Raw genomic sequence first — 12,833 nt, forward strand, 5'->3', positions numbered from 1 at the left:
GGCCTGAAGCCAGGCTTTGGCTCCTCCTGGGGTGGTGCCACGTGCTGGGCTGGGGTCTGGGCCACTCCTCCCAGAGGCCCATCATGCAGGCACAACCTTAGGACTGAAGCTTGAAGTTTTGGATGCTACCCAGAATGGGGGAAGACAGTTGGGGCCGGTGTTCTTGTTGGGTATCCCCAAGGCAGTAGTCTGTTCTAGCAGTAAGAACGCAGATCTTACTTTAAATCCGAGCCGTTTGGATTTCTGGCTGTGTGGCCTGAGTTCCTCAGTTTCCTCATCAGCCAAAATGCCTATTGTTCGCCATGCTTTGAGGAGTTGCTGGGAGCATTCGATGGGCCAACATAGACAGCATCCTAATCTAGGTATACTAGGGAGCATCTGGATTCGGCTAAACCCTGAGGTCACTGTTCTACAGTGGATCCAGTCAATCTCTTAATTTTAAACACTCCCGGGTATCAGGGTATAGTTGTGTCATATGATAGCCCCATCACTCAGAAGGACTTGAATGCTTGGACACAAAGTACAGCCTATGTGATGGCCCCTTGAAGTTCAGGGTGTGTTCACCTGTTGAAAGCCCCCAGGAAAGGTAAGGAGTGAAGTTTGACGAATGGAGAGGATCACAAATAAGCCAGATTCAGAATCCCTGAACCTGACAGTCTCCACCTAGTAAATTTGGTTAGGAAAATAGGCAGATGCCCCAGATGAGTTGGGCACAAGTTGGAGGTGGGCAGCTAGCTGTAGCTGAGAGGTTCTTGCCTTTGGTCCTTGACAGACCAGGCAGCGCTGGGATGGACTCCACAGAGTGGGTAGGAATACTGTCCCATCTCAGTGGAGCAGTCCTGAGGTCCAAACACCTGGTTTCAGAATGGAGGCTGACCACAGGCCAGTCCCTGCAGCTGGTAAGAGGCCATGTGGGGATGCCTGTGTACTCAGAGCTACCCTCCTGAACTGAAAGTGTTCCTGACAGTAAAAAAGGAGAGAAAGAGAAGCACTCGGAAAGGACTAGTGAGACAAGAACACTGGACCCTTCCCAGGACAGGGGCTGCAGCAGAGGCGGGCACTGGGAGAAGCAGTGTGGCAGGTTGTAGGACACTTGGTTCCCTCTGAGAACCGCCGACCCCAGGTCCCTTCCCAGGCCTCCTGTGCACACTCGCAGGCATGGGTAATAGACAAGCAGACATCCTAGAGTGGGTATTGCCCCTCATCTGGACAACCACAAAGCCTTACCTTTCACCTTCCTAAAGTGAATAGTGTGTCCTTTACAAGTAGTCATGGGCTGGAGCTCTGCTCTGCTCTTGGTTTGGCCAAGTTCAGGATTAGCCCTTTCTAATCACCTTCTTACAGAGCAGTAATTCTCAACCTTCCTAATGCCATAGCCCTTTATGTTTGGGGTCACCACAACATGAGGAACTGTTACACTACCTCATGTGGTGACCCCAATCATAAAATTATTTTCATTGCTACTTTGTAACTGGAAATCTCCTACTGTTACGAAATCCATGTCTCCGAATGGTCTTAGGTGACCCCTGTGGTTGAGAATCAATGTTCTAGGTCCTTCTAGCCCCCAGCTCCAAAGCTCACAGGGATGGGAGGAGCCTTGGTTGGGATGGGAGGAATGGAGAGTAGCTTATGCTTGAGAAGCCTGGGGGCAAACCCAGGCTGTCTCTGAATTTCAAGACCCCTGCTAGACCCCCCAGACATCTATGGGAGGTGGGATAGGGAAACAGCCTTTCACCCTAACAGTGTAATAAACTTTATCTCCAGCTGAGGCTGTTGGGGTCCTCAGAGTGTGTGATGGATTCTGATGTGGGTGGAAGTTGGTGCCTGGTGATCTCAGCATTTATCAGGTCCTGGGGGATGGAGAGGGGACAGGGGCTCAAATGGCCATTGCATCACCAGCTCTTCAAGGAGGAGGCTGTAGACTTCAGATCCGTTTCCTAGAATTGCGCTCTGCACACACTGCCTGGCCCCCGGGCTACTCTTACAGATGGTGGGCTGGGCACTGGGATAGCTTTCTCTAGTCTCCAAGAGCCGCTTATAACTCTCTGTGGACCCAGCCACCTGCCTCAGCCCCTGATTGAGGCCTCTTAGGCCTCTCATCTCACTATTCCCTACCCCCTCCAGGCACTTTCTGGAACAAAGAGGTTCTGCCTCCTGCCTCACACCTGCAGCCGCTGCAAGCTCGGCACACTCAACCTATTGGATAACAGCAGTTGGTTTGAGGGGGACAGAGGATGATAGTGTTTGACAGTTTCAGGCCGCAGGGAGCTGCTGACCTTTCAAATAATCCCCTAGCCAGCCCGGGTCCAACTGTTCCCTTCAGACCCTTGCCACCACTTCTTCTTGCCTTGCACAAACATTTACTGAGTGCCTATTACACCTCAAAGAACCCACAGGTAGTGAGGAAGGCCAGTAGGTCTACACTCTCCGCCTCACCCGTTCCTTACACTCTCCGTGTCCTCCACACTCCAAGCGCAGACTTTTTTGCAAAACTTTCCACACTGTCAGGCCAGTTGGGCGGCAGCAACCAGCCCTCCGTGTTGAAAGCGAAAAGCTGAAAAGCACCACCGGTTGGTGGAGGGAGGGTGTGAGGGGGAAGGGCGGAGAGGGAGGAGGAAGAGTAAGGGTGGTAGCCTCCCTACTTCATGAGGATTTAGAAATAAACAGTTTAGGGAGGGGTCTTCTGTGTCTTGCCAACAGTGAAACGCAGCACCCTTTCTCGCCCAGACCTTGCTGGGAGGTGGCCTCTCACACAGGCTCAGGGTTCCCGGGGCTCCCGCTGCTCCACAAGCCCAGCCCTCCTCCGCGGAGCTCGCCAGCACAGAAAGGTGGCGGTCAGGAGTCCAAGGCCGACGCTAAGAGCAGCCAGCGACATGCTCTGGGACAGATCCAGGCAGGGCCCGCACAGCGAGAAGGTGATGCCCGTGCCAGCTGCACCGGCCAGCACCGCCAGGGCGCCGAAGGGCAGGATGCAGCGCGACCATGAGCTCCCTGCACCGCCGGTGGCCAAGAACAGGGCATGCACAGCTCCAGGGGGTTCTGGGGACTCCAGACCTGGCTGGGTGGGCTCAGGCAAGGACTCTGGTGTTCTCATGTTTCCGACTAGGTGGCCGGCCGTGCTCTGGGGTGGGGATGGGATGGCAATGGTAAGGATGCCCACCACAGCCTTAGGTCACATCCTGGACTGCCACGTAAGAGCCAATTGGTCCCTGACGCGGTGACGACACCAGGACGCCTGGGAGTTCCACCGCCTCCTCCTGGCTTTGGCAAGGAATTGGGTGAGCAGGGTGGTGGGTAATGGCTAAAGTGCTTCCACTGTTTTCACAGAACCCTTCACAAACACGGCTTCTAACTCCACCCAGGGTACCTCTCAGGGGTTGAGCACTTAGAACAGTCGGCTGGACACTACCAGGTAGGGTCATGTAGTCAAGGCTGAGCTCCCAAAGCTTGGCCAGGGGCAGAGTGGGCAAGGCCCTGCCATTCTTTGGTTTAGGATCAAGCACTGGTACACTGTGGCTGTAGGAGCAATAATAAAGGGAACCAGCCAATGGAATAATTCCAGGTAGCCTGTTACAGAAAGGGATCCTGGGGTGGAGAATGACCGGCCTTAGGGTTAAGGCCACCTCTAGATCACAGCAGTGGAGCATAAGGTTTCCAGGGAGCAGTAGACTGACCAAAAAAAGGGCTGGGTTAGTCTAATGGATGGCTCTAGTCAGGGGCATTCTCCTGGAGCTGGGTGCCAGCTTGACAGGGTTGAGTAGCCGCCTCTCTCCGCTGAGAGATTCCTGGGTTTTGTTCTGGGAGGCACTTCTCAGTTCAAGGAAGTCCATGTTTTTTCATGTTCTACTTCGCCTCTAATCACTCCAAGCCCTCAGTGGGGCTGTGTTCTGACTGATTTTGGTCAGCAGGACTGACCTTTACAGACTTTTCTTTGTAAGGACCTCCTGCTGGTAACCAGAGGAGCAAGGGCTTAACCATTCTCTAGCTCGTTTCCTTCACCTTCAGACTTCCCCTGGCTCTCCTAAGGCTAGGTTTTACTTCCTTTCCAGTCTGGTGAGGCTCTAGGGCTGTAAATACATGGAAGGGATGCTTGGGGTGTGCTCGAGGGCTCTGAAATGCACTCAAAATCCCAGCTCGTGTGAAACAGACGGGAGGGCGAGGAGTTGGAGACCGGGCTGAGCTACGCAGTGAGATCCCGTCTCAACAAGACAGAACAAAAATCTAGGAACCTGGGACTGAAGAAATGGCTCAGTGGCTAAGAATGCTTGCTTAGGGGCATGGGGGTACTTTATCTCAGTAACTTTAATCCCAGTACAGGCCTTTAGTCCCAGTGCTCAGGAAGGAGACAAATGGGTCTCAGGGAGGCCAACCTGGTCTATATATTGAGTTTCCAGGCCAGTGGAGACTACACAGAAAGACCCTAAGGAACACACAAACAAAAAGAGCTCGTGCTAATCTCTAAGAGGACCCACATTCTGCTTCCAGCATATACATCTGACAGGCTTTGACTCTAGCTACAGTGGATGCCCTCAGTTTTGGAGTCTGCAGGAAACCGTACACAGGTGTCATACACCCACAATTAAAAATACATTTTTCTTTTTTGAGACAGGTCTTAATACATAGACCAGGTTGGCCATAAACTCATTGAGATATACCTGCCTCAGTCTCTGAAATACTGGAACTAATGGTACTGGGCACAAGGACCAACTAAAAATGGTCTTAAAAAAAAGGGGGGGGGGCTGGAGAGATGGCTCAGTGGTTAAGAGCGCTGATTGCTCTTCCAGAGGTCCTGAGTTCAAATTCCAGCAACCACATGGTGGCTCACGACCATTTGTTTTTATTTTTTTTTTTTTTTGGTTCTTTTTTTCCAGAGCTGGGGACTGAACCCAGGGCCTTGCACTTGCTAGGCAAGCGCTCTACCACTGAGCTAAATCCCCAACCCCTCACGACCATTTGTAATGGGATCTGATGCCCTCTTCTGGTGTGTCTGAAGACAGCTACAGTGTACTTATATATAATAATAAATAAATCTTAAAAAAATAAAAAAATAAAACCTAGGAGCTGGAAAGATGGCTCGGCAGTTAAAAGTAGTTGGTGCCCTTGTAGAGGACCCAGGTTTGGTCCCAAACATCTATGTGGCAGCTCTCAACCAGTGTAACTTAAGCCCAGGGTATGAGGCGTTAGCTTCTGTGGGCATCAGGTACACACAAGGTGCACATTTCCATATGGGCGCACATATTTAAATCTATTTTGTGCACACGGGTATTCTGTCTGCAGGGTGTATGTTCACGTTATGTGTGCAGTGCTTAGCAACGCTGAAGAGGTCACTGGGTCCTTTGGAACTGGAGCTACAGGCATCTCCTAGTCACTTAACTGCAACCCAAACCTCTGGGGAACAAGCTGTCCTTGAGGCTCTTCCATGATGGAAACCCCAGTCCAAGACTGCAGAGACTACAGCCCTGACCCCTGCCCTTTCTTCTCCTCCTAGGGGAGTAACAATTCCTTACATAGAGGTGAAGCCTAGGAGGGGACAGTGCCCTAAGTGAGGAATACTCTGCAGGAAGCCGAGATCCCCACAGGCTGGTCCCAGGTGACAACTGGGATGGAGTAGGTGGGGTGGGGTCGGTGGCCAGGGGCAGTCAAGCCTGTTCTGATGTGGCTTATGGGGGTTGGGGATTTAGCTCAGTGGTAGAGCGCTTGCCTAGGAAGGGCAAGGCCCTGGGTTCGGTCCCCAGCTCCGAAAAAAAGAACCAAAAAAAAAAAAAAAATACCTGATGTGGCTTATGGCTTTCACGGATACTAGGGGACAAATGTTAATGTTTTTTGTTTTTTACCTTCCCTTATGCAGAAAAGACAGACATACTTTTGAATTTTTACTTGATGTACCTTTCCTTCATTTTACTTAAACAGCGTTCAGGCTGGCCCTAAACTTAGCCTCTTCCTTCAGTCTCCCCAGTGGGATTACAGGCATACTTAATTGATACAATTCTTTTCTTTTCTTTTTTTTTTTAAATTTACAAATAATGAGTTGTTTTTTAGATTTATTTATTTTATGCATATGAGTACACTGTAGCTGTCTTCAGACACACCAGAAGAGGGCATCAGATCCCATTACAGATGGTTGTGAGCCACCATGTGGTTGCTGGGATTTGAACTCAGGACCTTGGGAAGAGCAGTCAGTGCTCTTAACCGCTGAGCCATCTCTTCAGCCCCCTACAATTCTTTTCTTTTATTTGGATTTTTAGGACAGGGCTTTTCTGTGTAGTCATGGCTATCCTAGAATTTGCTCTGTAGACCAGGCTGGCTTTGAACTCACAGATTCACCTGCCTCTACCTCCTGAGTGCTGGGATTAAAGGCGTGCACCTCTACTGCCCCGGGGTTAGATACAACTCTTAAAACCACAAAGAACCCAAAAGGTATAATATAATTTAAATACTTATAGGTCTACAGTCAGAGAAAGGAGAGGCAGCCAAGGACTGCCCCAGGAACACAGAAAGCTGAGCCCTGACCAAGAAGTCTGGTGGCTAAGAAGAGCTGGGAGGAAGTGGGGAGCACCCAGCTTTCCCAGTGAGGTGCTAGCTCTGTGCTCTCAGCTCCCCCAAACAGGAAAATCTCCATCAATCCCTGTTCACTACACTGCAGCTGAGAGGAGGGGGCTCTCCCAGAGAGGCTTGTCTGCCCAGACTGCTTAGTCAGCAGGGTCATCTCGAAGGACTGTGAGGAACTGTTCGCCTCCCTCACAGAGCAGACTGTATGTAACTCGACACAGTGCCAGCCAAGGCGGTCTTCCTGGCTCCTGGGTGTTTATCAGAGGGAGGAGTTCAGCCATCAGAACCTGAGGAACGGTACAGAGAAAAGGCCTCAGGGGCAACCCTGGGATAAGCTTCCATCCTCTTTCCCTCCCCACATTCTAAACATCCTGGCCATGAGGATGCTTCAGCTCGCATGTAGGCCCAGAGGCCCCGTCACAACCTATTCCAGTCCTTCATCTCTTGAGACTGACCCTGGGGATGTGGGCGGGGGCAGGGTAAGCGCCAGCCTCGGCAAGGTCACTGGCTCCCAGGAACCCGGGTATACATCACCACCACCTGCCAAGGAAGTACCTTTTCTAGATGGATCTGCTGCTCTAGCATGGCCACTCGAAGCTTCAAAGTTGCCAAGGTCTGCAGCTCCTTGGTGTTAGAGTAGAGAAGGAGCTCAGGGCTCCAGGAAGAGTCCACCTCTCCTTCACAAACCGACAAGACCTGAGTGGGCTTCTCTGCAAGGCACACTCCTGGAGGCTGTTCTGTCACAGCTGTGAGAGGAGACATTTTGTAGTTTCATGGGGTGGCAGCCATCACCAAGGTTTCTACTCTTCTTACAGGCCAGAACTTAACTTTCCAGGCACCTCTTCCCTACTCTCAATCCTATGCTTTGCTCTAGGGGATACAAAGCTGTGCTTTTAAACCAACCTAGACTAAGTCAAGCGGTGTCTATTGCATACCTTGAATCCCAGCGCTTGGGAGGCTGAGGCAGACAGATCTGAGTTCAAGGCTACGCTGGTCTATAGAGTGAGTTTCAAGACAGCCAGGGCTGCACAGAGAAACCCTGTCTCAAAAACCAAAACAAAACAAGGAGACAAAAAAAAAAAAAAAAAACAAAACAAAAAACCTAGGGTATAGCGGCCTGTGGTAGGCTTGGTGTAATGGGTTTGTCTGCGGCTGGGCCCTAGGCTGATTGATAGCCCTTCCTTCAGACACAGGCAAGGGAGGTTAAAGTGCCTGAGGTCTGTCTTGTGCGTTGTGTCTTCAGAAGCTGAATACTATTCCCCAGACCGCACTGTAACCTGATATTGGGATGCTGTATGTATCAATGGGGTGCTGTATGTATCAATGTACTGTGAAGAATGCTCCCCATTAAGTCATGATTGGTCAATACATGGCTGGGGGGTTATGACTGGGCAGAGGAGTAAAGGGGGCAGGACTGGGAACTGAGGGAGGAGGTAGGCGGGAGGGGAGAGGAAGAGAACAGACAGAGGAGGAGGTCACCGTCCATGGGATGGACCAGGAGCCCGTGGCCAAGAGAAGTGCACCCTGAGGACAGACTGATGGAGCAGAAGCAGCCCGGGAGACAGCAGATTGACAGGTGACTGACATTTGTGTGGTTTTAACAGGTGGAAGGATTAGAAAAGCTCAACACTGCTTAGCGCGGTGCCTACAGCTTGTGAATAAACCATAATTGTCTCTGTGTCATTCACTCAGGATCTGTACATCCATTCATGGGGTAGAAACCCCCAATATTTATTTAGGAATAGCAACCCCCTCAAGAAAGATAATTCCTTGCTTTACTGGACCCGAGTTCAGACCTCAGCACAGGTAGTGCTGGGCTAAAACCTCACCTGCTTGCAGCGCCTGTATCCTGTGGAGACACTGCCCAACAATGGTCTGCAGTCCTTCCAGGGTGAGCAGGCATCGGTACTCCTGCATCCAGTCAGTGGGGGCTACACAAGTTAAGGGGGGTTCAGGCAGGATCCATGATGGTCCTCACACCCTACCTGTCCCTCTTGCCTTCTACCCTCCACCCAAGTCCAGGCAGGACCACTGACCTGCTGCAAGTTCCTTTTGCACATGACGTCTCAGCAGTGTACAGGCCTTTCTCAGGCTCTGGGCATGCGCCTCCACTTCTGTAGCACAGGGCCTGTGGCTGGAACAGCCTGACTGTTCAGTAGTTAGGGAAGCTGGTCTGTGGCCAGACCCCACCCTCCCACCATTAGTGTGGAGAGACACCATTGCTGTGACACAGGCCACACTGGTCCTCTCCTAAACCTGCCAGGTTCAGAGCCTGTTCCAGCATCCCCAGCTCTCCCGTGACAGTAAGGATACAGCCATCTGGAGTTTATGGAGGAACTGAGTTTTGGTGGCTCTAGTGGCGTCTGTGGAGTCATTGGTTTGTGTAGAGCTGAGCTGGGCCCACAGGCTGGAACGGGCCCAAAGGTACCGCCAGAGGAACAAGGTTATTTTAACTAACCAGAGTATACCTCAGGAGGCAGGGACACATCCCCTCCCAAGTGTATGGCTTTGCTGAGTGGCAGGAGGGGGCAATCGAAGCCTAAGGGAACCTAGAGATATTGACCAAAACCAGGGGCACAGCACAAACATCTGCGAGGAGGAGCGACCATTTGACCCACCGAGCACCTCTGCAAAGCAAGGCCTGTTACAGTCATTCCAGAAGGAAGAGGATCTGCAATTTGGAGACTAAGTATCATGTCCAGTCCTTAAAACTTGAAAGACTGAGGGCTGGAGACTCAGTTGTTAAGCATATGGTACTTTAATAGAAGACATGAGTTTGGCTACCAGCACCAACTTCAGGCAGCTCATAACCACTTGTGACTCCAGATCCAGGGGATCTGACTTCCTCTCCTGATGGCCTACTCACCCAAACGCACACGCATACTACATTGAAACAAACGAGAAACAACAAACAAAAGCTTGATTGGTTGAACTGGGACCTTCAAAGCTGCTGGGCCCAGGCTCACTGTGCCAGCTCAGATGAAGCGGGGTCTTGGTGTACACAGTGACCAGATACAGTAGAAGCAGAAAGACCTGTGGGAGGGTTTCGTTTGCCCATCCCAGTGTTGGTAATGTTCTCCAGTCTGTCTCCACTCAGCCTTACCGGGAATTCCGAGAAGCTGCCTTCCTGAAGGCCACAGGTAGCTGCAAGAGAGTCCTGTAAGAGAGAAGCCAATGCTAAGAGCAGCCTCTTCCCACTCCAAGGCTGTCATTCTTACGCCTGGCTCAGAACCCATTAGGGGTGAACCTTCTCACCTCCTCTCCCTTTTATAGTCTAACTCTGACAAGCTTTTAGGAAAGGGCTTCCAGAGTAGTGTGGGTGTTAGCCGGGTCCAAAGAGAAAGCCCTGCAGAGCCAGCCTATCTAGAGCCCATGGGCTGGTCAGGCTCCAGAGCAACAAATCTGATACCATCCCAACTAGTTGTTCTACCCTGCCTGCTTGAGTGCATGGCCCTTATGGGGTGGCACCTGGGGCTTCCTCACCCAGCTCAATGCCCTGTCAGGATGGAAACAGATAAGAGAAGGCGGTTTCTCTAGCGAGGGGCTGGGAAGCTTACCCCTTCTCTTTTAATGTGAAGAGTTCTGTGGCATGGCCAACAGATGATGGGGCCTGGTCCCTGAGGCCTGGTCCATACCCAGCAGCTTGGTCTTGTGTTCTTACTTGGGTCTTATCTCCCCTTGTCTGAAGTCTGCACTCAGGGTAATCCTTGGCAGAGGCTGTGGCCCGTCGTATGCCCTTGGTGGGTCTTGCACCTAATGCACGACTCCCAGTCCTGCTGGGAGCCTGAGGATGGGCAGAAGCCGTGGTACCAGAAGTGGTTGCCTTAGATGTCAGACTGGGGGTCCTGTCTCTTTGCCCAGCATTGGACACACCTTTCCTCACACGAACAGCCTTCTCCAGTGCCTGGGTCAAAAGTTCCAGCTCCTCAAGGTCTTGAGAACTCGGTGTACACGCTATGAACGTCAAGAACCATGCAAGAATTCCTAATCACATTCCCAGGATGGATTCCCCCATGACAGCAAGCCAGAGAATGATCAGGGACAGCACCCGTAAAAAGCAGCTGATGTTTACCTGGACTCGAGTCCTCTTCCTTGGTTTCTGGAACTGGAGACGGGGTCCTGGTTGGTTCCCTGCAAAGAAAGGGCAGCGATGGCACGGTCCAAACAGATCCTATCTCTAAGCAGATCCCCATCCTCACACCCGGTTGGATAAGGGGGAGGGACAGCAATGGCAACCGGACTATAAAAGTGTGCAGTTGCTCTTGGTCTTCTAGGCCCTGGGGCTCTGTATAATCCTGATGGTCCGAGGAGGGACTGGCCAGGAGGTCCATGGGTCCGCATACCAGACCTGCAGCAGCCTCCTGGAAACGCGCAGGCTTCGCTCCAACTGCCGCTGTTGATCGGCGCAGGAGTCCAGAGCGCCCTGCAGCTCGGCTACCAGCCTGAGAACAGGTACTAGGTGAGCCTCGGAACCCCACGCCCGTCTGCCCCATTCCCTTCTGTGGCACGAGACTCACCGCTGAGCGCAGTCTGCCGGTAGCAGGTAGCTTGCTTTAACGCCAAGCATTTTTTTTCTTGCCGCCACAACGGAGTCCCGCGCCTTCCGGGCAGAAGGCCGCCCACTTCCGGCTAGGCTACCCAATCTTGAGCACAGCGTTCAAGACCGGCTAGCTCCAAAGTGCCAATCCACCTCAAGCTCCACCCCACCACCCCAGGCTCCTCCCTAACCCCACCCCCGGGGCGGCCGAAGAGGCTCTGTTGGAACCTCGACCACGCCAGGTTAGATAAGACTCGCTCGTTTCCGATCTGGGTAACCAGATAATGCTCTTCTGGCAGGGCATCCGTGACCCTCTAATGTTTGGTTTTCTGCCTTATCCAGGTTTTGCCGAACCTGCTTTGAAAGTAGAGATAAGCGGTCTTGCTGACTCCAGGGTGACTTAGTAATCAAGCATGTGGACGGAAGATGATAGAGAACTGGGCCGAGGAACAGAAGCAGAGGAATGGAAGATAGGTGCGGGAAGTGAACAACGAAGTCCAGGGATTCTGGAGCATGTGGCACTTAGCATAAGTCTGCCAAGCTGGCCTACGTCATGGCACGTTGTGCAAGGGACAGATGAGTGACAGATGAGGAGGGGAGACTGAAGCCCAGAGAATGCAGTAGATAACCACATGCAAACACTACAGCTAAGGCTCGGCAACGGCCTTTGTCCTCAAAGATCTACCAAGTTAGGTCAGCTTCATGGTTCATATTGACTTGTTTGAGACCGGCCTTATTTGCCCTGGAACTCGATCTGTAGACCAGGCTGGCCTCGAATTCACATAAATCCATCTGCCTCTGCCTCCTGAATGCTGGGGTCAAAGACTTGTCCCACCACCGTCCAGACTCGTGTTCCACGTTGAAAGCTATTTATTTACCATCTACTCCATTAATAAATTTCACTTTCACCGAGACAGTCTCAGGAGGCCCAGAAAGGCTTCTAACTTGTCAGAATCTTGCATGCTGGGCAAGTCCCCCGTCAACAACCCAGACCCAGTAGCACAGCATTTGAAGCAGAAGCTCAATTTTTTTTTGTTCTAAACATATGGAATCCTTTATGAATTTGAGTGTCATTCTTGAGCAGGGCCCATGCTAAACTGTTGTCTAGTTTAGATGTGCTGAAGTGAGTAGGTTTTTGTTTTTTTAAATGGGGTCTCATTGTCTGAACTCTGTAGACCCGCCTGTCTCCCAGATGATGCTCTTTCTGAAGCAGTAAGTGGTGTGTGTTATCAGTACACTATTCTATGTTCCAAGTCGGCTTGTATGTGCAGTTGGATCTCAGGGAGTTCAGCTGGCCTTGGATTCCCTATTCAAGCTGATGATGACCTTGAACTCACGACCTCCCTCTCCATCTCAATATTAGAAGGCTTCTCTGTCCACACACATCTTGCATCTGAATCCAGGTCCTCTGGTTGGGTATATATGCTCCAAACCCAGGGGCCATCTCTCCCACCTCCTCCGATCTTAGATTAGAAGAAGCCTGCCACTAGACACAGCTTCTAGGTTTGTTTATTTTATGTATGTGAGTGCACTGTAGCTGTCTTCAGACACACCAGAAGAGGGCATCAGATCCCATTACAGATGGTTGTGAGCCATCATGTGGTTGCTAGAAACTGAACTCAGGACCTCTGGAAGAGCAGTCGGCGCTCTTAACCACTGAGCCCCTAGGTTTGTTTCGAACGTGAAAAATGTGGTTGGCTGCTGGAAGAAATAAGGGCAGGGAACAGCGCCCAGTAGAACTGGAGAT

General features: G+C 51.5%; 1 protein-coding gene and 1 long non-coding RNA gene across 3 annotated transcripts; one reads left to right on the forward strand and one right to left on the reverse strand.

Moving 5' to 3' along the window:
- Positions 1-6,028: 6,028 nt before the first annotated feature.
- On the reverse strand, positions 6,029-11,154 carry Tedc2 (tubulin epsilon and delta complex 2). 2 transcript variants are annotated; one of them, NM_001127606.1, is given in 10 exon segments: positions 6,029-6,836; positions 7,105-7,295; positions 8,379-8,480; positions 8,586-8,697; positions 8,863-8,956; positions 9,653-9,706; positions 10,107-10,503; positions 10,622-10,680; positions 10,893-10,991; positions 11,067-11,120. In NM_001127606.1, coding segments are annotated over 10 exon segments (1,305 nt in total). In that variant the 5' UTR covers positions 11,117-11,120; the 3' UTR covers positions 6,029-6,689.
- A 120-nt stretch (positions 11,155-11,274) lies between these two features.
- LOC102551327 (uncharacterized) lies at positions 11,275-11,995 on the forward strand. The gene is made up of 2 exons (XR_015631474.1): positions 11,275-11,328; positions 11,429-11,995. It is a non-coding gene; the product is annotated as an uncharacterized LOC102551327 (long non-coding RNA).
- Positions 11,996-12,833: the final 838 nt, after the last annotated feature.

Source organism: Rattus norvegicus, chromosome 10, assembly GCF_021556685.1.
Source record: "Rattus norvegicus strain SHRSP/BbbUtx chromosome 10, alternate assembly SHRSP_T2T, whole genome shotgun sequence".
NCBI classification, from domain to species: domain Eukaryota; kingdom Metazoa; phylum Chordata; class Mammalia; order Rodentia; family Muridae; genus Rattus; species Rattus norvegicus.

Excerpts from the sequence above, each read along its gene's own strand:
- Tedc2 (XM_087569153.1), bottom strand. The coding sequence starts at position 11,116 with ATGCTTGGCGTTAAAGCAAGCTACCTGCTACCGGCAGACTGCGCTCAG. Across the intron at positions 10,681-10,897 it reads TTTCCAGGAGGCTGCTGCAG|GGAACCAACCAGGACCCCGT; the intron begins GTCTGGTATGCG and ends CTTTCTTTGCAG. Across the intron at positions 8,481-8,585 it reads GCAAAAGGAACTTGCAGCAG|CCCCCACTGACTGGATGCAG; the intron begins GTCAGTGGTCCT and ends TAACTTGTGTAG.